The sequence below is a fragment of the Triticum aestivum genome, chromosome 5D (assembly GCF_018294505.1).
Source record: "Triticum aestivum cultivar Chinese Spring chromosome 5D, IWGSC CS RefSeq v2.1, whole genome shotgun sequence".
In the NCBI taxonomy this organism is placed as follows: domain Eukaryota; kingdom Viridiplantae; phylum Streptophyta; class Magnoliopsida; order Poales; family Poaceae; genus Triticum; species Triticum aestivum.
The window spans coordinates 536375258-536401949 of NC_057808.1; the positions used below are offsets into that span (position 1 = coordinate 536375258).

The 26692-nt window shown below is 45.9% G+C and overlaps 2 protein-coding genes across 2 annotated transcripts; both read right to left on the bottom strand.

Annotated features, from left to right (window-relative positions):
* Positions 1-18514: 18514 nt before the first annotated feature.
* On the bottom strand, positions 18515-19411 carry LOC123126052 (cell number regulator 10). The gene has a single exon (XM_044546465.1). The coding sequence runs from the start codon at positions 19346-19348 to the stop codon at positions 18881-18883; it is 468 nt and encodes a 155-aa protein (XP_044402400.1). The 5' UTR covers positions 19349-19411; the 3' UTR covers positions 18515-18880.
* Positions 19412-23609: 4198 nt separating this feature from the next.
* Positions 23610-24555, bottom strand: LOC123126053 (cell number regulator 10). Its single transcript, XM_044546466.1, has 2 exons — positions 24318-24555; positions 23610-24211 (listed from the first exon to the last, which is right to left on the bottom strand). The coding sequence occupies exons 1-2, from the start codon at positions 24421-24423 to the stop codon at positions 23841-23843; spliced, it is 477 nt and encodes a 158-aa protein (XP_044402401.1). The 5' UTR covers positions 24424-24555; the 3' UTR covers positions 23610-23840.
* Between the last annotated feature and the right edge of the window lie 2137 nt (positions 24556-26692).

Sequence of the window (26692 nt, forward strand, 5' to 3'; positions counted from 1 at the left end):
CTAGCGCACAAGCTCTCAGCATGTCCTCCAAAATCGGATTGACTCTCTCGGTCTGTCCGTCTGTTTGTGGATGAAAGGTTGTACTGAACTCTAGCCTGGTACCCAAAGTTTCGTGCAATTGATTCCAAAACTTTGAAGTAAACTGGGTTCCTCTATCTGATACAATGGTCCTCGGAACTCCATGCAGACATACGATCCTGGTCATGTATATCTTTGCCAACTTAGCACTTGTATAAGTGGTCTTTACTGGGATGAAATGAGCTAGCTTCGTCAAACGATCGACTACAACCCATATCGAGTCATAGCCTGAACGAGTCCTGGGCAATCCTGTGATAAAATCCATGCCTAGCTTATCCCACTTCCATTCGGGTATCGGCAATGGTTGTAGCAATCCTGCTGGCTTCTGATGCTCTGCCTTTACTCTCTGACATACATCACAAACTGCTACATACTCCGCAATATCCTTCTTCATTCCGGTCCACCAGAAACTGTCCCTTAAATCCAGGTACATCTTGGTATTTCCTGGGTGAATCGAATATGGTGAATCATGGGCCTCTTGCAAGATCAACTTCCTGATCTCCGGATCATTGGGCACATAAATGCGGTCCTCAAACCATAAGGTATCGTGCTCATCCTCACGAAATCCCTTGGCTTTTCCTTTACTCATCCTTTCCTTTATCTCGGCAATTTCCTTGTCTGTCTTCTGAGCTTCTCTGATCTTATCCATCAAAGTAGACTGAATCTCCAATGCTGCTACATAGCCTCTCGGAACTATTTCCAAACATAGTTCACGAAGATCTTCTGCTAACTCCTTGGGTAACTCTCCGGTCATGAGTGTGTTGACATGGCTCTTGCGGCTCAACGCATCGGCTACTACGTTAGCCTTCCCTGGGTGATAATGCAATCTCATATCATAATCCTTAATGAGCTCCAACCATCTCCTTTGCCTGAGATTCAACTCCTTCTGCGTGAAAATGTACTTCAAACTCTTGTGATCCGTGTACACCTCACAATGGTTTCCGATGAGAAAATGTCTCCACGTCTTCAACGCATGTACTACGGCTGCTAACTCCAAATCATGTGTAGCATAATTCAACTCATGGGGTTTAAGCTGTCGTGAGGCATATGAAACAACTCTTCCCTCCTGCATTAGCACTGCTCCAAGTCCTCGACGAGAAGCGTCACAATATACTTCATAATCCTTGCGTTGATCTGGCAAAATCAACACTGGCGCTGTAACCAAACGTTTCTTCAACTCCTGGAAACTAGCCTCACATTCCTCAGTCCAATTGAATTTGGTGTCCTTCTTCAACAACTCCGTCATAGGCTTTGCAATCTTCGAGAAATTCTCGATGAATCTCCGGTAATATCCTGCGAGTCCCAGAAAACTCCGGATTTCTCCAACTGTCGTGGGTGACTCCCAATTTGTCACAGTGTTAACCTTGGTGGGATCTACTGCTATTCCTTCTCCGGATATAACATGTCCAAGGAATCCAACTTCCTTCAACCAAAACTCGCACTTGCTGAACTTGGCATATAACTGATGTTCTCTGAGCTTTCCAAGTACCAAACGCAAATGCTCCTTATGCTCTTCTTCATTCTTCGAATAGACCAGAATATCATCAATGAATACTACGACGAACTTATCCAAAAACTCCATAAACACTTTGTTCATCATGTTCATGAAATAGGCGGGTGCGTTAGTCAGGCCAAATGACATAACGGTGTACTCATATAGCCCATACCTTGTGGTAAAAGCTGTCTTGGGTATATCCTGCTCTCGAATCTTCAACTGGTGGTATCCTGATCGCAAATCAATCTTGGAAAATACTTTAGCTCCTTGTAGTCGGTCAAACAGATCATTGATCATCGGCAGTGGGTACTTGTTCTTAATTGTTACTTCATTCAATCCACGATAATCAACAACCATCCTCAACGATCCATCTTTCTTCTCCACTAGAAGTACGGGTGATCCCCAAGGTGACGAACTTGGGCGAATATATCCTTTATCCAGTAACTCCTTAATCTGCTTCTTAATTTCTTCCAAATCCTTAGCGGGCATCCTGTACGGTCTCTTAGATATTGGCCCAGTGCCTGGCAAAAGCTCAATCAAAAACTCGATGTCTCTATCCGGTGGCATGCCTGGCAACTCCTCTGGAAATACGTCAGGGAAATCCTTCACCACTGGCACTTCCTCCTGTACAACTCCTGATAAGGAATTCACTTGAGTCCTCTTCGGCACATGCCGGGATACATACTTAATCCTTCTTCCTTCTGGGGTAGTAAGCAAAATCGTCTTACTGGCGCAATCGATGTTTCCTCCATACATCGATAGCCAATCCATTCCCAAAATCACATCCAAACCTTGCGACTCCAAAACTATTAGGTCTGAGGGGAAAACATGCCTACCTATGGTCAATGGCATCTGGAAACATCCTTGGCTTGCCATATACTCTGCTCCTGGCGAGGTTACTAACATAGGTGTTCTAAGAACTTTGGTGGGCAACTTAAACTTATCCACAAATCCCCTTGATATGTATGAATGCGATGCACCGGTATCCAAAAGAACGATTGTAGTAAATGACTTAACCAAAAACTTACCTATTACTGCATCAGGCTGTGCTTCAACCTCCTCCACATTAACGTGGTTCACCTGTCCCCTGTTGAAAGGGTTTGGCTTCTTCCTCGAGCTTCCATTGCCATTTCCATTCTTAGCTTCCGTACATTCAGTTGCATAATGTCCAGTCTTCTGGCACTTGAAACAAGTAACGTGGCTTTGATCCCTCTTGGCTGGGGTTGATGGGTTGGTACGGTTCTGTCCGTTGCTTCCTCCGTTCCCATTGCCATTCTTGGGGCCACTATGATTGTGCGAGCTCCCTCCATTATAATTGTGACCTCCATGGTTATGCTCAAGGTGTCCTCCCGAGTTTTGGGTAAAACGAGGCTTCTGGTGAGCTCCTGTACTATACTTTCCTTGTCCATACTTCCTCTTACGGCTCTCAATCTGCTGCTGCTTCCCTTCAATCATGAGAGCTCTATCTACCAACTCCTGGTAGTTGTTAAAAGTTGCCACCATCAACTGCATGCTCAGCTCATCATTCAGTCCTTCCAGAAACTTCTCCTGCTTAGCTGCATCCGTAGCAACGTCATCTGGGGCATAACGTGCTAACTTACTGAATTCCTCCACATACTGGCCAACGGTACGTCCTCCTTGGCGTAAGTTGCGAAACTCACGCTTCTTCATGGCCATAACTCCTGCTGAAACGTGGGCAGTACGGAAAGCTTACTGAAACTGGTCCCATGGGACGGTGTCAATGGGGTGAGTGGCTGTGTAATTCTCCCACCATGATGTTGCGGGTCCATCAAGCTGATGTGCGGCAAAACACACTCTCTCCGCATCTGTGCATCCTGCAGTGGTCAGCTCCCTTCCAACCTTGTGGAGCCAATCATCTGCCACAATCGGCTCGGGCTACTGGAGAACACCGACGGATTCAGCCTAAGAAAACGGGCTAAGTGATCAACAGGTGGTGGTGGTGGTGGGTTGTTGTTGTTGTTGTTGCCTTGGTTCTGAACTAGCGCTTGCATCAGGGCATTCTGCTGCTGAATCAACTGAGTGATCTCCAGTGGGAAAACAAATCCGGTGTCGCGTCTCGGAGGCATCTGATGGGTTTAGAAAAGATGAGAAAATAGGATAGAATGAGGTCTAGAGGGAAAACACTACCCATATGCACATGAGACAAACACAATCATATCACTCCAATCAATTCAAACAAGGCATACAATCGGTCTAACTATCGTTACAAAGTGCTTGGACTATACTATATACATGGTGGAATACTACTACTAATTTGGTGGTCTACTAGAAAAATTGCTCAGTCAAAGACTCCATGATATCTGCTCCGGCTTCATCCTCCCAATCATCATCACTGGGGTTCGAGTCAGTGTCGTTGATGATGATGTAGTTCTCCGGGCAAGTAGAATCATCATCATCTCCTCCTGGTGCTGGGTCTCCCATGAAAACTCCTAGCTTCTTTATCAGGTCGTCATTCTTCTCCAACAATGTTGCGATTTCCTCCTCATATCCATCGCGTGTAGCCTTGAGTTCTTCCTCCAGTTCCATGATCCTTTTCTTTGCCTTCTTCAGTTCTATCATGTATGCGCACATCTGGTTCTCCTGGCGACGAATGTGCTGGTTTAACTCCTGAATGAAAGCTGCAATAGATCTATCCTTCCTGGTGCTGATCATCTCCCATTGCTCGTCTCGGCGCCCACAAATCTGATAGATAGTATCCTTGAGATCATTGTGGTACACTTCTCCAATGCGTACCATGGTGATGTGGGCTGCCATGCTCTTTCCTAGACTCCAGGTTGGTGCATCAAAGGAAAACTCTATGGGCTCAGTGACTGGCATGAACGTCCTTCCTGGAACTTGAACTTGAATCATCCAGCGCTCCTCTTCTGGTAGTGTGGCGTTGTAGGTTCCGGTGAAGCTTGGTATTCCGATGTTCAGGTACTTAGTAACTTCCTTCAAGTGTCGTCCAAAAGGTGTATCCTCATCCGGTTGCGCGAACTTTTTCCTTGCATCCGCCATCCTAAAAGAGTGGAAGAGAAGGAGAGGAGTTAGAAATGAGAAGAGAGTAGTGATCTAGGGCTTTAGCTTAGTGGTCGTGTCCTACAGTCAGCGTGTGCTCTGATACCATCTTTGTAGTGACCAGACCTCAAACAGTCTAGTCTCTGTGCATCAGTGTCATCCCTGGATCGGTAATGCTAACACGCACAGTACTTGAAGGATTTATAACAGAGTAGCAATCACACACTTATTACATCGAATATCTCAAAAGAGAACTTAATACAATAAATACGGCTTAAGGCCATCTAAAAAACAATAACAGCGGAAGGCTTGGAAGATAGAGTGAGTCCATCAACTCCAACGGCATCACTGAGTATAAGACCACGACCTATGGCACCTTACTCGTCGTCTGAAAAGTCGGCAACATGATATGTTGCAGCCCGAAAACGGGTCAGCACATGGTATGCTGGCAATGTAACACATAGAGAGTAATGAACAGAATAATGCTATCACTACATGCATATTTGGTTGGTGGAAAGCTCTATGGTTACAGTTTTGCGAAAAGCCAATTTTTCCCTACCACAAAGGAATAAATTTTATTTAACTATCATGGTGGTTGTTAAACATTGAGAAGGTACCTCCAACTCAATCCCAATTAAGAACGTGATTAACCCAATCAAATTAAATTAAGTAACATGATGATGAGATTCACATGATAATCCAAGAACTAGATACTCAAGATGTCCATAACCGGGGACACGGCTAACCATGATTAGATTGTACACTCTGCAGAGGTTTGCGCACTTTTCCCCCACAAGACTCGATCGCCTCCGCCTGATTTCTCGCACTACATGGTGTTTGAGAAACGGATGACCGAGACACAGTCTTTCAGAAACAATACTCTTTACTCCGGGTGGACAGTTACACCTACTTTCCCCTACATCTGCTAGCCCACCTCTTCAAGAGGTCATGTAACCTACTCAACTATGCTAGAGCCCATAATAGCTTGTGGCTGCACACGGAAGTTTCTAGTATGAATAATCTCATGATCCCTTTGAGTCTGGGTGGCGGTCCATAGGATGATCACACGGGTACTCCGGGATATCCAAAAATACAGGCAACACTGGGTTCTCCAGGTGCCTCAATCCACCCAGATGTAAATTAAAGTAGCCACCTTAAGTTGAACCATTAATTAACAATCTCACATCTGTCATGGAAAAATCTCAAACCCAATCCACGTCTACGAGCATAGCATAGCAATATAAGCAAACGTAGAAGTAACTCCCAATGGTTTGATATAAACAGGGCAATAGGTACTACCTCAACTACTTCCCAAAACCCACATTTTAATCAGATCCTAATCATGCAATAGTTTGAGGATTGATCTAATGCAATAAAACTGGGTGGTAAAGAGGTATGATCAAAGTGTTACTTGCCTTGCTGATGATCCGTGAAACCTAGAGACTCGTAGTAGCACGCTTCGCACTCCGGGTACTCTATCGCAAACAAACAATACATACATAAGCAATCAAGCAAGGGTGCACGGATAAAACTCAAAATAAGAGATCTAACCAGAAAGTTCAACTTAAGAACTCCGCTTTGCAAAAAGAATCAAATCGAACGAAGCAACGAAACTCAAACGGCGAACGAAACAAGCTTCGTTTACTAGTCTGGACCTAAGTCAAATTCTACAGTACCAAAATCTTGTTCAAGTTGGTTAAACGGAAAGAGGGTTTCGAGACAAAACTCTAGGCGCTTGAATCGCCTGATTCCGATAAACGAGCGAAAAGTTATACTAAAACGAAAAACAGATCGGAAATCGCGATCGAAAATAATCGCGAAAAATTCGAGAAAAAGAAAAACTGACGAACAGGCTAACGAACGAACGTTCGTTGTCTATAACTATCAGGCGAAAACCGTTCGTTAAAACGAACATACGGACGAACGTCCGCAAAATAAATAAACCGGGAAAAAAAACTAAACCGATCTATATATATAAAAAAACAACCGCGGGTTTTTATAAAAAAACCGATCGATTTTCCGAAAAAGACCGTCGGCGGCGGCTACCTCGGGTCCGGCGGTATTCCGGCGAGGCGCGGGACGGCGGCGGGCTCCGGCGGGGTTGGCGTTGGGCGGCGGTGAGGGTGGGCGGTCCCTGCGGCGGCGGCGAAACGGCGACGGCGGCGGCGTTCGGCGGCGCGGGCGGCGGCGTTCGGTGGCGGGGCGGCTCGGCTCGGGGTGGGGAAGAGGTGGCGGCGGGCGGGGTACTTAAAGGGGTCGGGGGCGTCCGACTTGGGGGAGGGGGCAATCCCGGGCGGCGGCGGCGGCGCTGGCCCGGACTCCGGCGGGAGTCCGGCTCGGCCACGCTCGGGCGAGTCGGCGCGGGCAGATGGGCCGGATGGGCCTTCGGCCCAGTTCGGTCCGCGGGCGAAAAAAAATTTAAAAAAATCAATTTCATCGAAACTTAAATATATCCTAGAAAAATAAATAAAAATGTAAAAATGCCAAAAAAAAATTCCGTCTAAATAAAATATTTAGAACAAGGTGAACATTTATTTGGGCCTAAAATGCAATTTTGAAAAACGCATATTTTTCCTAGTTCAAATAAAATCCAAATAAAATCAAATAGTTGTTTTTAATATTTTTCCTCCAATATTTCATTATTTTTGGAGAAGTCATATTATCCCCTCTCATATAATTGATATGAAATATTTTCGGAGAGAAAATAATTAAAACAAATGATCCTATTTTCAAAATTTGAGAAAACCCAAATATGAAAATAATGAAATCCCCAACTCTCTCCGTGGGTCCTTGAGTTGCATAGAATTTCTAGGATCGCAAAACAAAATGCAATAAAATATGTTATGCAAGAATGATCTACGTATAACATTCCAAATTGAAAATTTGGGATGTTACAATTCCACATCAAAAATTCTGTTTTTATCATTTACCTACTCGAGGACGAGCAGGAATTAAGCTTGGGGATGTTTGATACGTCTCCAACATATCTATAATTTTTGATTGTTCCATGCTATTATATTATCGATTTTGGATGTTTAATGGGCTTTAATATGCTCTTTTATATTATTTTTGGGACTAACCTATTAACCAGAGGCCCAGTGCAAGTTTCTGTTTTTTTGCCTATTTCAGTGTTTCACAGAAAAGGAATATCAAACGGAACGAAACCTTCGCGAGGATCTTTCTTGGAACAAACGCAATCCAGGAGACTTGGAGGGGAAGTCAGAGACGCAACAAGGCGGCCACGAGGTAGGAGGGCGCGCCCAGGGGGGTAGGTGCGCCCCCACACTCGTGGGCCCCTCGTAGCTCCACCGACCTACTTCTTTCACCTATATATACTCGTATACCCTAAAAACATCAGGGGGAGCCACGAAACCAATTTTCCACCGCCGCAACCATCTGTACCCGTGAGATGCCATCTTGGGGCCTTTTTCGGCGCTCCACCAGAGGGGGAATCGATCACGGTGGGCTTCTACATCAACACCATAGCCTCTCCGATGATGTGTGAGTAGTTTACCACAGACCTTCGGGTCCATAGTTATTAGCTAGATGGCTTCTTCTCTCTCTTTGATTCTCAATACAAAATGCTCCTCGATGTTCCTGGAGATCTACTCGATGTAATACTTTTTGCGGTGTGTTTGCCGAGATCCAATGAATTATGGATTTATGATCAAGTTTATCTATGGATAATATTTGGTTCTTCTCTGAATTCTTATATGCATGATTTGATATCTTTGTAAGTCCTTTCGAATTATCAGTTTGGTTTGGCCTACTAGATTGATCTTTCTTGCAATAGGAGAAGTGCTTAGCTTTGGGTTCAATCTTGCGGTGTCCTTTCCCAGTGACAGCAGGGGCAGCAAGGCACGTATTGTATTGTTGCCATCGAGGATAAAAAGATGGGGTTTATATCATATTGCTTGAGTTTATCCCTCTACATCATGTCATCTTGCTTAATGCGTTACTCTGTTCTTATGAACTTAATACTCTAGATGCATGCTGGATAGCGGTCGATGTGTGGAGTAATAGTAGTAGATGCAGAATCGTTTCGATCTACTTGACACGGACGTGATGCCTATATTCATGATCATTACCTAGATATTCTCATAACTATGCGCTTTTCTATCAATTGCTCGGCAATAATTTGTTCACCCACCGTAATACATGCTATCTTCAGAGAAGCCGCTAGTGAAACCTATGGCCCCCGGGTCTATTTTCGATCTTATAATCTTCTATTTTACATCATATAAGTTTCCGATCTACAACTCTAGTTTCCTATTTATTTTATTTTGTAACCTTTACTTTCCAATGTATACAAAAAATTCGAAAAATATTTACTTTATTATATTTATCAGATCTCACTTTTGCGAGTGACCGTGAAGGGATTGCCAACCCCTTTATCGCGTTGGTTGCAAGGTTGTTGATTGTTTGTGCAGATACTAGGCAATTTGCGTGTAGTCTCCTACTGGATTGATACCTTGGTTCTCAAAACCAGAGGGAAATACTTACGCTACTTTGCTGCATCACCCTTTTCTCTCCAAGGGAAAACCAACGCATGCTCAAGAGGTAGCAAATACCCAGGCACTACTACGAGCATTAGTAAGTACACATCAATAACATGTATATCAAATACACCTTTGTTCACTTTGCCATCCTTCTTATCCACCAAATACTTGGGGCAGTTCCGCTTCCAGTGACCAATCCCTTTGCAGTAGAAGCATTCAGTTTCAGGCTTAGGTCCAGACATGGGCTTCTTCCTGGGAGTGGCAACTTTCTTGCCATTCTTCTTCAAGTTCCCCTTCTTTCCTTTGCCCTTTTTCTTGAAACTAGTGGTCTTGTTAACCATCAACACTTGATGCTCCTTCTTGATTTCTACCTCCGGGGCTTTGAGCATTGCGAAGAGCTCGGGAATAGTCTTCTCCATCCCTTGCGTATTATAGTTCATCACGAAGCCTTTATATCTTGGTAGCAGTGATTGAAGAACTCTGTCAATAACATTATCATCAGGAAGATTAACTCCCAGCTGAGTCAAGTGGTTATGGTACCTAGACATTTTGAGTATGTGTTCACTGACAGAACTGTTCTCCTCCATCTTGCAGCTATAGAACTTGTTGGAGACTTCATATCTCTCAACTCGGGCATTTTCTTGAAATATTAACTTCAACTCCTGGAACATCTCATATGCTCCATGATGTTCAAAACGTCTTTAAAGTCCAGATTCTAAGCCGTAAAGCATGGCATACTGAACTATCGAGTAGTCATCAGATCGAGCTTGCCAGACGTTCATAACATCAGCATCTGCTCCTGCAGCAGGCCTTGCACCTAGCGGTGCATCAAGGACATAATTCTTCTGTGCAGCAATGAGGATAATCCTCAAGTTACGGACCCAGTCCGTGTAGTTGCTGCCATCATCTTTCAACTTAGCTTTATCTAGGAATGCATTAAAATTCAAGGGAACGGTAGCACGGGCCATTGATCTACAACATAGATATGCAAAAACTATCAGGACTAAGTTCATGATAAATTAAGTTCAATTAATCATATTACTAAAGAACTCCCACTTAGATAGACATCCCTCGAGTCATCTAAATGATCACGTGATCCAAATCAACTAAACCATGTCCGATCATCACGTGAGATGGAGTAGTTTTCAATGGTGAACATCTCTATGTTGATCTATCTACTATATAATTCACGTTCGACCTTTCGGTCTCCAGTGTTCCGAGGCCATGTCTGTACATGCTAGGCTCATCAAGTTTAACCCGAGTATTCCGCACATGCAAAACTGTCTTGCACCCGTTGTATGTGAACGTAGAGCTTATCAAACCCGATCATCACGTGGTGTCTCGGCGTGATGAACTGTCGCAACGGTGCATACTCAGGAAGAACAATTATACTTTGAAATTTTAGTAAGGGATCATCTTATATTGCTACCGCCGTACTAAGCAAAATAAGATGCATAAAAGATCAACATCACATGCACTCAAAATATGTGACATGATATGGCCATCATCATCTTGTGCTTTTTCTCCATCTCCAAAGAACCGTCATGATCTCCATTGTCACCGGCTGGACACCTTGATCTCCATCGTAGCGTCGTGGTCGTCTCGCCAACTATTGCTTCTACAACTATCGCTAACGTATAGTGATAAAGTAAAGCAATTACATGGCGTGTGCATCTCATACAATAAATCGACAACCATAAGGCTACTGCCAGTTGCCGATAACTGTTACAAAACATGATCATCTCATACAACAACGTATATCACATCATGTCTTGACCATATCACATCACAACAAGCCCTGCAAAAACAAGTTAGACGTCATCTACTTTGTTGTTGCAAGTTTTACGTGGCTGCTACGGGCTTCTAGTAAGAATCGTTCTTACCTACGCATCAAAACCACAACGATGTTTCGTCAAGTTTGTTGTTTTAACCTTCAACAAGGACTGGTCGTAGTCAAATTTGATTCGACTAAAGTTGGAGAAACAGACACCCGCCAGCCACCATTATGCAAAACAAGTAGCATGTCTGTTGGTGGAACCGGTCTCATGAACGCGGTCATGTAAGGTTGGTCCGGGCCGCTTCATCCAACAATATCGCCGAATCAAAATAAGACGTTGGTGGTAAGCAGTATGCCTATCATCTCCCGCAACTCTTTGTGTTCTACTCGTGCATATCATCTAAGCATAGACCTGGCTCGGATGCCACTGTTGAGAAATGTAGCATGCAATTTCGAAAACAATTCCTACGCTCATGCAAGATCTATCTAGGAGATGCATAGAAAAGAGAGGGGGAGAGTGTGTCCACGTACCCTCATAGACCGAAAGCGAAAGCGTTAGCTTAACGCGGTTGATGTAGTCGAACGTCTTCTCGATTCAACCGATCAAGCACCGAACGTACGGCACCTCCGAGTTCTGCACATGTTCAGCTCGATGACGTCCCTCGAACTCTTGATCCAGCAAAGTGTCGAGGGAGGGTTTCGTCAGCACGACGGCGTGGTGAAGTTATCTGCGCAGGGCTTCGCCTAAGCACTACGACAATATGACCGGAGGAGTAAACGGTGAGGGGGGCACCCCACACGGCTAAGAACAATTGATGTGCCTTAGAGGTGCCCCCCCACCCCCGTATATAAAGGAGGGAGGGAGAGGAGGCCGGCCCTAGGCGCGCTCCCAAGTGGGGAGGAGTCCTACTAGGACTCCAAGTCCAATTTGGACCCCCCTCCTTCCTTTTACCGGAGAGGGAGAAGGAGAAGGAAAGGGGGGCCGCGCCCCCTCCCCTAGTCCAATTCGGAGTCCCCATGGGGGGCGCCACCCCTTGTGGGCTGCCTTGCCTCCCCCTTATGGCCCATATGGCCCATATCTTTCCCCCGGGGGGTTCCGGTAACCCCCTGGTACTCCTATATGTATCTGATGCACTTCGGAACACTTCCGGTGTTCGAATACTATCATCCAATATATCAATCTTTACCTCTTGACCATTTCGTGACTCCTCGTCATGTCCGTGATCTCATCCGGGCCTCCGAACAATCTTCGTTCACCAAAACACATAACTCATAATACAAATCGTCATCGAACGTTAAGTGTGCGGACCCTACGGGTTCGAGAACTATGTAGACATGACCGAGATACCCCTCCGGTCAATAACCAATAGCGTAACCTGGATGCTCATATTGGCTCCCACATATTCTACGAAGATCTTTATCGGTCGAACCGTTATGACAACATACGTCATTCCCTTTGTCATCGGTATGTTACTTGCCCGAGATTCGATCGTCGGTATCCTCATACCTAGTTCAATCTCGTTACCGGCAAGTCTGTTTACTCGTTCCGTAATGCTTCATCCCGTAACTAACTCATTAATCACATTGCTTGCAAGGCTTATTATGATGTGCATTACCGAGAGGGCCTAGAGATACCTCTCCGACAATCGGAGTGACAAATCCTAATCTCGATCTATGCCAACCCAACAAAACACCTTCGGAGATACCTGTAGAGCATCTTTATAATCACCCATTTACGTTGGACGTTTGATAGCACACAAGGTATTCCTCCGGTATTCGGGAGTTGCACAATCTCATAGTCAAAGGAACATGTATAAGTCATGAAGAAAGCAATAGCAATAAAACTTAACGATCATTATGCTAAGCTAACGAATGGGTCTTGTCCATCACATCATTCTCCTAATGATGTGATCATGTTAATCAAATGAACACATGTCTATGGTTAAGAAACTTAACCATTTTTGATTAACGAGCTAGCCTAGTAGAGGCTTACTAGGGATACTGTTTTGTCTATGTATCCACACATGTACCAAGTTTCCGGCTAATACAATTCTAGCATGAATAATAAACATTTATCATGATATAAGAAAATATAAATAACAACTTTATTATTGCCTAGCATATTTCCTTCAAGGGTTTTCCCCGATGCTCGAGGAGGGGCACGGAGAAGGCCATGGCAGCGCCTACAAGAAGGGGACAACACCCACAGGTGTCGCTGCCGCTGGTATTTGTTCAATGATTTTGCCCAGGCCTATGACCGAACAATCCCACTGCCGCCGGATCAGGATTTGGACTTGTGGGGACCAAAATGCTCGTTGGACTTACTAACGCAGGGAGGCAAGTTCTGCTTGTCATCGAACGAAGGAGACATCGGGCGCCGCCGGACCCACCACCAATCGCGCTGCACACACGAGCCGCCACCAACTGCCCAGAACCGCCGCACCAACCAGCCTGAGAAAGAGCGAGGCATGGCTGGACCAAGCTACCGGGAGAGGCAGACACCGGTGGATCTGGCTGCAGCAATCACTGGAGGTCAAGGGCTGGCCGAGGTAGAGCAGCCGGTGATTTGAAGTGGGAGGAGGGTAGGGGGCTGGATGAGGTGGTTCTCCACCACGAGCAGGGCAAGGAAGACCAATGCCGGGGTGCGGGGGAGATGGACCACGGGGGGAGCGGCACCCGCAACACCGCTTGCATGAGGCGTGGCAGTCACCTCAAGATTCAGCGCGGGGTGGGGGAAGGGCGGCTGGAGGAGGTGGTACTCCACCCCGAGCGGGATTGATTGTGTTCTCGCTCTCAGTCTCAGCTAATTCCTAAGCTAATTGCTTTATTTAGCGGGTAGCTAGCTGACCATTATTCTAAAGAGCCCTGTTATGTACACTAATTGTTTTCATTTTGCGCCAACTTTCAGGCTCAATACGAGTACATAGACGTTCAATTAGTACTGTTTCTATCAGATCAATTATCGATATTACTCTCTCCATCCGATAATATAAGAGCGCATTTGACACTACACTATCAAAAGCGTTCTTATATTATGGAAGGGAGGGTGCAGAATGTGCTCGTAAATACCAGCCGCACAAACACATAATCTGCAAATAAAAACGTCATATTCGGTACTAAAACTCTGAAAGATTGGTACCCTAAAAAAACTCTGAAAGATTGGAGACTGTCACGGTTCTCTTTCTCTAGGAGTTTTTTTTAGTTAGTACTCTTTCCGATCTAAAATAAGTATCGTGGTTCGAAGGGAGTATATGTTTGGCGCATCTGCCACGGTCTTTGTGCAGGACGAGAGCTACCCACAGGCGAGACGTACTCGCACCAAGATCACCTGCGTGCAAACTAATTGAGGTCGTCAAATGAGTTCCTACCGCCACACATGCACGTCATAGACCCGGCCACCAGCTCGTCCATGCAAGTTGGACGCAGTTTCTGTGCTCTTTCCTGCGGGGGCACTCAGGTCACGTGACGCGTCGGGTCCAGTTTCGTGCCACACTGCACATTCCCGTCGCGGCCAGCTTGACGTACGGCTCGAACACGCACGGTCCCCTGACCGGCTGTCCTGGAGTAAAGTCTGGAATAAACCTTGACTTTATAGAGGCGGACGCAAATCTCATCTTTAAATCCCTGAAATTGGTACCCTAATCTCTTTGATCCCGGTCTATTTTAACCCTATACATGTTTGGCGTATTGGGAATAGAAACGATCTCAGCCGGGTTTATCCGCTGCTCTCAAGTATAGGTCCACAAGTCATATTAGTCCCTCTTCGTCCCCGATCCCCCTTTCCCTCTCCACTGCCGATCCCTCTATATTTTCCTACGGGGCGGGCGGCGGGGTCTCGGTTTCGGTAGAGCGCGTCGTGGCCAGCGGAGCTCACATGCGATGCAGCTGAGGCCTGGCGGTCGCCGTCCTGCATGCGTGGCGAGACGCGGCGGCCAGCGCGCGCCAGCGGGGCGCGATGGCCAGCACGCGACTCGACCACAGCGAGCCGGCCGGTGACATGCGCGACCAGTGGGACGGGAGGCACGCGGTGGGCGGTGCGTAGGTGCGAGCAACTGCATGAAGCAAGTGGCGTCGGGCACAAAACCAAGCACGGCGCCGCGGCTACCAGCGAGCCGAGCCAAACGGCTACGCGGTCAGTGAGCAACAGTGCGGCCAACGGCTGGATGGACGCGTAGATGCGTACATGCATGCCTGTGGACAGACGGACGTGAGTGCAGCCTACGGGACGTCGGCTTGGTATACAGCAAGGCTTGATGGCGTCTATGATCGCTACCTCTAGCTCATCCATAATGGCGTCAATGGCCGAGCCGATCCCGTCATTATGAGGTCGGACGTACGAGTCCCAGGTGAACACGCTGTTGAGGAGCTCATCGGCGCCGTTGTTATCGCCGCTGCACCGCACCTGACAGGCTAGCTAGCAAGTGTACTTTTGAGGTGATGCATATTACAAGTGGGCCCACGTAGTAAGTCGCAGTAGAAATCAATCCCGGCTGGGATCACACCTTTCCTATTGCACCAAATAACATTTTAGTCATGCAGGGTCGGGATCAACTGGGATTTGTAAATACAGGGTATCAATTTCAGGGATTTGAAGATGATGGTTCATTTGCGTCGGCCTCTACAACTTCAGGGTTTATTTCAGACTTCACTCGCTGTCCTGCATCCATCGGTCGTACTTGCTGATGCCGGCCGTGTCAGCTGGCCGATGTCGTCTTTCACTGTAGTGCTGGTCAAAATATCAGGCGCACGAAAGGAAGCGGCAACAAGTTACTCCCTCCTTTTTGGTTTATTGGTCTCGTCTTTTTGGTTCTTTTCATATTATAAGACTCATTTTCACTTTTTCCACCACATGTTCACATTTCAAGGTGCATTAAATTGATGGATGCAAGGATTAGTAAAAGAAACCAATCAATGCATGTAACCATTCCTACTTACTAGTGGTCATCCATGCATACACACAGCAATTAATGCAGATTAAAGTTTGAATAAATTTGTGAACTACGAGATACATTCCTCCACTCACCACCTTGGTTGATAAGATTTCAGATTTAAGCCCTATAAACCGGAAAGGAGGGAGTACTACTCGGAAGATGTACGTCGATGGCGACACAAGTCAAACTAGCAAGAGGGGCATAATACTGCTACTGTTTTGAAACCTTTTTAATGTATTTCCTTCGTTCGCAAATTAAATGTTCCTAGCGAGCGATGGCAGTGATGCGCAACTAGTTCCATGCAGAGAGTGCCTTGGCAAACGCACAAAGAGTTAGCGAATGGGCCGGCCCATGTAGGCGCTCCGCACTCATTAGCGAATGGGCACAGCTTTAGGATTCTTAAAAAAAGGCATGGCTTTATAGTTAGACTAAAAAAAGGGTATGGCTTTATAATTGGTTTTCTCAAACCCTTAAACTGGTTTTCTCGAAAACAAAAGCTGCAGTAGAAAGGCTAAAAAACCGTAAGACTAAAAAATAAAATGAATTAAAAAGGTTAATGGAAAAGTATTCTAGAGTTTTAAAATGTTCAAGTTTTCAAATTGGTTTGAATAAAAAAAGTTTGTGCATCTCAATTTTGTTTTAAATTTAAAAAATATTCTCAAAAATTGGGAAAACATCTTGAATTGGGATATTTTTCATGTATTTTAAAATATGTTAAATAAAAAAATTAAAATCTAGCAGAACCGAGGAAATATAAAAACAGAAAAAAAATACTAGGCGAACAGAAAAGATGCCCGAGCTACACCTTCGCGAAAAACAGGGAAAAATTGCCAACGAACAGAAGATATCACGTCAAAACCAGTAGGCCCCTCGTGTGTACATGGGTCAGCCCAAGTCTCTACGTTTATGCGTTTACTCGGCATTTTGTCGTAGAGAGTGACAAATAGGGGTTACCGTCATGAAAATTTAGGTTTTCTTTTTCAAACAAAGTTTAGATATCTTTTCTTTGTTAGTTTTGTGTTTTTTGGTGTTGGCGTCTCGGCGGTGGAGAGAACTGCCTCTGGAATATGTATCTTCTAACTTTACCCTCATCCTGCCTGGTCTTCGTGGCTGATGTTAGGGAGTTACTTGTGTTTTGGTTTGTTCCCTTTTTTCTTTCGTTATTATGAGAACATAGCAAAGCTCAAGTGCATAGCAGTGCGTGTCTACGCCTTGCCCGCCTGAGTTCAATGCCCGTGGCTACCATTTCTTCTTAAATGCCGACTCAGATGCTAGTATCCTAGAGTTTGCATTTTTTATATCATGGTCTTCTTCTTTGGCGGTACAACTAGTACTGCGATGAAGCATCGTTCAATTCTATCTTGTGAGGAGCAAAATTTCTTTTATGACCTGGATTGTAGCCTAGTGGTAGTTATTGGTGGTGTGTGCTTGCTAACTAGGGTTAAATATCCTTAAATGTTAACGATCTGATGTCAACTTTGAGGTTTTTTTAGCGAACACACCGTGACATGTTCAACTTTTGTGTACAAAGCTTAAAGCAAGACACGTGGCAATCAATGATCGGTCCCATGCAACCTGCTGAGCGAGTTACAAGCTAATGACACTAAATGGGTGGCTTTGGATGTCAATCTGAGCGAACACATGTAAGATGCAAATTCCATTTCTTGGAACATGACAATTTTCACCAGGTCCTATTGGTATAGCATGACAATTTTCTTCTACGAGGATGGCAAACCTTGAAGAAATTAGAAATTTTCTTTTATAGGATGACAATTTTCCATGTTATCGTCATGAAAAATCTCTGCAAACGCATGTCAATTACTCTCCTGCAGCCTGACAAATTCCTCACAATATTTCTACTACCATTGCCTTTTTTTCGCAACATGTCAATCTTTTATATGATAGCATGGCAAATATATCTATTTTGGCATGGCAATTCTCGGGCGTTCGTTGGGAGTGTTTTCCTTTGAAGAAACACTCACAGATCGTAGCGTTCACTCTTGTAGGGAATGATAGTTCCTCAGGCTACCTCCTAAGGGAATGTCGGCGCAATATTGGGATCATCAAGAGCGAGTTTGATATATCGGATCTGTTTCTGCCCTAATTAAACTCCACTTGGCTCCTCCCCGTTGCACTAGTTTATGAGGCATCATCACCACCAGAGTTGAAGCCTCCAAACTCGTATGTTCCACTCTTCTTGAAAAGCAGCACACCTATTCCTCCTATTGGGTTAGCCTTTTTAACTCACATTATACCTGCGGCATGATTGATGACACACATGCCTGTTATTCTCAGTGTGAAATTATATGCTACCAACATTTGTTTAATATCTCAGCAACGGGATTAGGTGCATGGTTGATTTTGAAAGGTAAAAGGGATGAAAAACAAACTTAGATAACTAATAAGGCATCATATGTACTTGATATTTTTGGCTGGTCAAATCTTTTTCGGCCTAATAAAAGGACAAAAAGCCCGCAGTTTGCTCTTTTTTTTAAACAAATACTCCATCCATTTCAAAAATATAAGTGTATCAATTTTCCTGCAAGTCAAACAGTTGTATGTTTGACCAAGATTAGAGAGTAAAATATCAACATTTGCAATACCTACTAGATAATATATGAACATGCTTTTCATGATGGATCAAATGATAAATTTTTTGGTATTGTAGATATTGATATATTTTTCTAGACACTTGGTCAAACATGGACTTGGTTGATTTTTGAAGAAACTAATACACCTTATATTTTGGAACAGAGGGAGTATAGTATACAATACAATGAATAAAATGCAAATATAAAGTACATTGAAAAAGTGCATGGAGGCATTAGGGACGACACACGTTCTGGTAATCCTCCCACTCCTGACATCAACTCATAACTCTGGTGCACGGTGTGTGCACTTATAGCAAACCAAAACATTATTGAAGTTGCAAGAGCAAAACATCAAGTCATCACATCACTATCCAACATACTCACACAAGTTACTACGTACTAATACAATATATCAACAATTTATCAAACATAAAAGACGCAAACAGAAACGGCAATAATAAAGCAGCAGCTGAGTTCGAGCAGCTAGCCAGCTAGCGGCCCATCTCCTGAACGCCCGGCGGGTTGACGGCGCCGGCGCCGGCGCGGCGCTCCATGTTGAGGTGCCAGCCGATCTCGGGGTCGTAGCCGCGGGCCTTGAGCTCCTTGTACTGCTGCACGAGCGCGCATGGCTCGCAGCAGAAGTGGACGCAGCAGTCGCAGCAGGGCGCGTCCGGGAGCGCGTACTGGGCGCGCATCTTGGAGCGGTAGGTGCACGAGTAGATCCACTGGCAGCCCGTGAGCGAGCACAGGAGCGCGTACAGCGCGCCGCTGGTGCCGCACGACGTGGAGCCCCTGTCCACGATCTCCGCCACCTTGCCGAAGGTGATGCACGGGCACCAGTAGGTCACGCAGCAGAGGCCGCAGTCGTCGAAGCAGTCGAAGAGGCCGGAGGACCAGGCGGCCGGCGCCGCGCCGACGGGGACGCCGGTGACCGGCTGCGCGGCGGGCTTCATCTCCATAACGGCCGGTGAACTGGAAAGATGTGATGAGGTCTTTGTGTGTTGATGATGTATCTATCTAGCTGTGGTGCCGGGAATGGGCAAGGTTGGGGTGCTTATATATAGATGGTGATCCGGCGGGGGTGGGTACGAACGTTAATTAATCCATATGCGTTTGCTTGGTGATAAGCACCAGGAAAATTAGCTGCAGGTCAGAGAGGCGTTCCCTTGACCCGAACTAGCCGTGCGTACATACTCTATACATGTCTAAGTCGTTGAAGGTGACAGCCAAGCTGCCCCGAAGCTCACACCGTAGACTTGTAATCTTTTTTTTTTTACGAGAACATTTCTTCAGCGTGTGGTACTGTATACTCCACTAATAAGTAATAACACGGCTAATTGATTTTTTTTCAACTGGAAAATTCTTCGCCGTCTGCGCGTTTGTGTAATTTTGTTCGTTTTCTTCTTCTTATTGCTCGAGAGGGAATAACGTGCGTATTAATTACCAAACTACGGCAGATGCAAATTGTTTTGCCTAGTTTCAACTACTACGTGCGCGCTGGTTTTCTTCCCCGTTCATATGGCTTGACTTGTTGATTAAGTACCAACTCCGTATATGATTGTGCTTTTTAAGCCAGCCTCTCACTCTCACGTACGTCTCAGCTAACCCCAAATATAATTGTTTGTTGTGCAAACTTTCAAGTCCGACGTAAGAGTACATACGCACGCACGGATAATTGTTTCCTGGCAGATCAATCATTAAATCTGTCCCTAAACTATGCCATCTACATCTTGTAGTTGGCCTGTTGCACAAATTAATATTGCTAAGCTCGACAACAGTTTATTCAGCGTACGCATTCTGATAGATTAGCGCTGACTATCAAAGCTCATTGCAAAAAAATCTTTGATAAATATGACGAAGGGTTTTAGATCAATAAAGAAGGGGCACTTGCAAAGGGTGCCTATGGGACCAACGCGGCCCTGGCTCGCGGGCGCGTGGGGCCACGGGGACCGCCTTCCAGCCCTTTCAGGTGTCATACCAGGAAGGCAGGAAGTGATATCCTTTATCTTCGTCAATTTGACCACATTGCTTCTCGGGTACGCCTCAAGCAGCAGTTGGGAGAGTATGTATCCCTTTGGGAGTGGGTCAGTCAGCTTCAACTCACTCCCAACCAGGCGGACTCCATCTCTCAAAAAAAAAAAAACAGGTGGACTTCATTTCGTGCAAGTTGATCACTGATGGCGTTTACTCTGCGGCATCCGCCTATGCGGTCCAGTTCTATGGTTCATATCCCACTTTTGACTCGGCAAGATTTGGTCGGCAGACACGGAGCCAAAGTGCAAGTTCTTCGCCTGGCTCTCCCTTCATGGGCGTATTCGCACGGCGGACATGCTTGCAACCCGGGGCTGGACACACGACCCGTGATGTCAGCTATGCCTACAGGCGCCAGAGACTGCGACCCGGTTGTGCAAAGACTGCCCTTTCTCGGTCATGGTACGGAACCAAGTGATCAACTGGACAAACGAAGATCTCCCAATGGCTAACTTTCTGCTGAGCCCGTCGGCATCTCCAACTGGTGGGATGGGATGTTAAGGAACGAGTCCAAGAAGACATGCAAACGCCGGAGTGGTAGACTTATCTATACCATCTGGAATATCTAGAAAGAGAGAAATAGACGAGTCTTCATGGGACATCGCATGAGTCACCGTGAAGTGGCGATGTTGGCTTACGAGGACATCACGCAACGGCACGCCGCGTTTGTAGGTGCCGTGCCGACTACGGGCATTGGCTAATTATACCATGGTACCTTTTTATTAGCAGTTTCAGCCACGTTTTCCCGCAAAACGTGCAACCCTGTGTACATAAGGTTTCACCTCTTCCTCTGTTAATGAAAATAGGCAGTGGTCCTGCCGGTTCCTCAAAAAAGAAAAAGAAAAATAAGCACCCCTTTCATCCCGCATTTTCGCCCATCTTCACAATATTATACAAGCATGCATGCCATCATTCATCACAAATAATAAATCAACATGTAACATAGCACTATATATAAACCACAAACGAAATAGCTAGCAACTAACAATACTAATTAATACTCACAACTACTACCTCAATGCGAACCAACCTGTGGTTGGATGGTTAGGAGGACAGTGATATCCCAAGCCCATCAGAGTTGACGTTCTAGACTTGACACCGGTTTTCGCATATCTCTGGATTTATTTCAGCACTTTGGGCGATGTGCGTTCAATGGGAGGAGATGTTCCCGTTGACTACGAAGACGTCTGTGGCGACTTCATCAATCTCAAGATGATATACCTGGCTCCTTCTCTCGAAAATGCTCATAGGGGCAGTGTGTACATGCGTGCGTTCATAGGGGTGAGTGTGTGTGCATATGTCTGGGTGTCTGCGTCTATATCGTGTTAAAAAAACAACTACCTCACTCTCTGCCCCCCCCCCCCCACACACGTAGCACATTTTATTAATTATACACAAGATTAACTAAATAGCTAGCTACTAACAATAGTAACTAATACTAACAACTACTAACTAATAACTTACTAACAACCAATAAACATTTCACATTTTACCTATAAAAGAATAGAAAATAATGGTGAAGAAGCTCACACTAGTTTATTGTCAGACGAGGAGATGAGCCGGTGGAGGAGGAGGTTGGCCGGGTGGAGGAGGAGCAGGTGGTAGAGGGGGTCGTTCGGGGCCCGTAGGGAGATTGCCGAAGTGCCACCCAAAGGAGGAGCGGTGGGGGACTAGCTCGCAAGGGAGACGACCGGGAGATACGTGGAGCAGGGTGAGCGGAGACGAGAAGGCGGTGCAGTGGCAGTGGCGAGATGGCTAGGGTTACAACTGAGCCAGCCACGCACGGAATCCTTTATAAAACAGGAGTGATGATGATGAAGGGGCACAAGGCTAAGCCGAGTGCTTTCTTTCGAGCACTCGGCTTGAATTTGGCATTAAAAGAAGGCAGATGTATGGAGATTGTGACGCTAAAGAACACTTGTAGTGTTTGTTGTCACGGAGTCGTCAAGTGCGGTGAGGATGGCCCCGTGCCAGGTGCTTTGCCAAGCCTCGTGTGTAAGCCGAGTGTTTTTTGTGAAATATGCCGACTTATCTTTGTAAGCCAGGTATTTTTCAAGCGCTACTCAGTTTACTCTGGTCAAGGACGAGGGCCCTATAGTTGATTTGTATTTTTGGTGGGTACTCATCTTACAGTGGGCTGAAACCGAGTACCCGAGAAGTAGCACTCAACTTATGCCCAAACACTAGGCGCGGTGCATTTCTCATGTGACAACCATGTGATGTTATTTTCAGTGTGAACTTATATACCATTAACAACAAGTTTAATATATCTCAGGAACAAGATTAGGTACACATTATTTGACTTTGAAAGGTAAAAGGGCTGAAACAGTTACATAGGCATCATCTATGCACTTTGATATTTTCTGCTAACAAAGATGGTTAGAATTCGGTGGTAATTTGCAATGGATGTGAGGGCGGCTTACCCCTTCGCCTCTCCTCCAAGCGAACCGGACAACTAGGGTTTACGCCTCTCGTCGGCGGTGCCACCGATCTGCCACATCTCCTGTGGCCTGAGGGCCATGAGGCCGTGGTGGATCCCGGCCCGTACCGACGGGAGGGGTCCGTTTTTATATGTTAATTTGAATTTTGCTAGGGTTTGTTTCTGTCCTGCTCGGGAAGACAAGATGGCAGCCGCTCCTGTAAGATGGAATAAGGTTCTTCCTACCTATCCTCCATTTTTGTGGTGCGTCTAGCATCGTCGAAAGGCGTGTGTGGAGGTGTATCTCCGGCGGATGTTGTGGAATTCGGTCGGCGCTTGTCTTTGGTGGATCCGCTCGGATTCGCTCTTCGTTTGTCTATGTTAGTGTGCCTTTCGGTTGTATCCTTTGGATCTACACTTCTCTTCATTGGCGGCGGTTGCTATTCTTATGCGCTGGTCCTATGGAGTCTTAGCATGATGGTTTCCTGACCGTCTACGACAACAAGTATGCCCGGCTCCGCCGAGGGATGTGTGATGACGGCTGCGCGCTTTCGGCTCGCTCCTGTGCTTGTATCGTCACTAGGTGGTCTGCGTATCTGGACGAAAATTTTATTATTTTTGGTGCTCATTGTAGTGTCATGATTGATGGTGAATAGGTCGAAAGTTTTCTCGTAAAAAAAACAGATAAGAATATTTTTCGGCCTAGTATAAGAGGAGAGATCTTGTCCTTTGCTCGATTTGTTTGTACAAATATACAATACACAATACAATGAACAGAATACAAATATACACTACAATGAACAAAATACATTGCGGCATACTCGTTTCCCCTTGCTCCTCCTCCCACTCCTGACAGCCACTCATCACGCCACCATATACAACACTCCTCCACGTGCAGAACTTAACAAAGCTAGTACGTACTATACTATGCAATAATACCAAGTACGACGAAAACTTGCTCGACCGATCCTCCATTCACACGTACGGCAGAGTTGGACGATCTAGCGGCCCATCTCCTGCATGCCGGGCGGGTTGACGCCGCCAGCACCGGCGCCGCCGTTGCCGCGCTCCACGTTGAGGTGCCAGCCGATGTCGGGGTCGTAGCCACGGGCCTTGAGCTCCTTGTACTGCTGGATGAGGCCGCAGGGCTCGCAGCAGAAGTGGACGCAGCAGTCGCAGCAGGGCTCGTCCGGGAGCGCGTACTGGGCGCGCATCTTGGACCTATAGGTGCAGGAGTAGATCCAGTGGCACCCCGTGAGCGAGCACAGGAGCGCGTAGAGCGCCCCGCTGGTGCCGCACGACGTCGAGCCCCTGTCCACTATCTCCGCCACCTTCCCGAACGTGATGCACGGGCACCAGCAAGTCAGGCAACCTGCACAGATCATATGTATTAGACATGCATTTCCTGGCGATTGAGACACATGGAGATGAGTTGGAGGATGATTGGCATGAGAGGTAGGGTATATATATGCGCGTACAGAGGCCGCAGTCGTCGAAGCAGTCGAAGAGGCCGGAGGACCAGGCGGCTGGGGCGGGGGGGCCACCGACGGGGACGCCGGTGACCAGCTGCGCGGCGGGCTTCATCTCGACAACGGCCGGTGAACTCGAAAGATCTGATGAGCTCTTTGTGTTTGATCGATGTCGCTAGCTGGTGTCCTGTGCTGGGAATGGGCGCCATGGGATGCTTATATATAGGTCGTGGCTACTGGCTTAGGATCGAGGCGGTGGGTTTGAATTTTTGCACTGTCCCGAATTGTTCAGTATGGTAATTAATCCATCCGCGTTTGATTGGTGATAAGCACAAGGAAAATTAGCCTCGAGTCAAAGCGGCGTTCCCTTGACCCGAATGAGCCGTACGTCCATACTCTATACAGGAGTGTACGTCGTTGAAGGTGACAGCCAGCTGCCGCGAAGCTCACCCGTAGACTTGTAATCTGTCTGATCTGATCTGATCGTTTCTTCAGCGTGTGGTAACAGGTACTATATGCTCCACTAATAACACGGTCAATTGACTTTTTTTCATCAGAACAATACTTCGCCGTGTACGTGTTTGTGTAATTTTGTTCGTTTATTTTTTTCCTATCTGCTCGAGAGAGAAATAACATGTGTAATTTCCAAACTACAGCAGATGCAATTGTTTTGTTTAAATGAAGTTTGACGAAAAAAGGTCCCCCTCGCTTTGTATTACAAAGCAACCATCCGAGACAACCAATGATAGGTGCTGGGGCGGAAACAACACAGTCACGCGAAAAAAAATGAAAGAGAAAATAAAAAAGAAACAAATGCCGATAACGGCGGATCGACAAAAACGGCGAAGCCTCGCGACCGACCGTTTAAATGAAGTTTGGCCGGAGATGAGGTGGAGTGAGCCTGAGCCAGTGCATGTCAAACTAAATGTGGATGCAGCATCCTTTGTTGATGATGGTATGGGTGCTACTGCAGCTATTTTATGGGATGGAAAAAGATATTTTCCTTGCTGCCCAATGCAAATTTATACATTATGCAGCTGATGTGATCACAACTGAAGCACTTACAATGAGAGATTGGAGTTTGCAAATTCCCTTGGTTTTAATCGCCTTGATGTAGAATCAGATTCTTCACAAGCAAATTGACTTTTGCATCGGGCAAACACAATGGTGGGACGAAGCTTCAGCACTATTTGCAAAGTGTGTGGATTTAGCTTCGATAATTGAGAAGGTCATGCTTAAGCGCTGTTCTAGAACTGCTAATGAAGCGGTTCATGTGCTAGCAAATCATAGTTATTGTAATAAGAACTCTTTTACTTGGCTAGGCGAGCCGCCTGATTTTGTTATCAGTATGCTCGCAAACAATGTAACCCTATTTGAGTTTGAATAAAGCTAGCCATGATGGCATTCCCTAAATAAAAGTTTGGCCAAGGTGCATGCTTGTTTTCTTCCTTAATTAATATAATTTAACCCCTTTCTTTACAGAAAACTATCGAACTATTCTTCAAACATCATGAAAGTACAAAGAGCATGAGAAGTATCAAAAATGAAATTCATATCCGTAGATCACCTAAGGACGACTACACACACCGGAGTTAGCTGAAGGCTCGTCCCCGTCATCGCCCCTTTCTCACAGGAACCGGACAAACCTTGTTGTAACGGACAGTCAGAAAGTCGCCGCGCTACGACTCCTAAGGACCAGCACCAGAACAACAATCATCACCGACGAAGAGAAACATAGATAGGAAATATCCAATCCATAAACACAAGAACAGGGACGAACAAAGACGGGTCCATCTGGATCTACCGAAGACAAACACCGACAGAATCCCGCAAAATCCGTCGGAGACATACCTCCACACATCCTCCAATGACGTGCGAGGCACCGTCGTGCTAGGGGCTAGGCAGGGTGAAACTTATTTCATCAAGATGTCGCCACTGTCTCACCTTCCTAAGCGGGACACAAACCGTAAACATATTAAAAAAACACCTAAAACCGAAGTTGGAGCCCTTCCACTGACAAGGCCCGGGATTCATCACGCCTTCATGACCCTAAGCACAGGAGACGAGGCAGATCGACGACGGCACAGATGGAAGGTGGGAAATCCCAAGATGCGTAGGACTCTCTTGTGGGGAGGAGAAAACCGTTTAGAGGTACTAACTCTGTATATGATTGTGCTTTAAGCCGGCCTCTCACTCTCGCATACGTCTCAGCTATCATCTAATCTAATTGTCTGTTGTGCAAACTTTCAAGCCCGATGTACGTACCTACGCACAATGTATTGTTTCCTGGCAGATCAATCATTGAGTTTGTCCCTAAACTTTGGCATCTACATCTTGCAGTTGGGCCAGTTGCACAATAAATATTAGTGCTAATCTTGACAAGA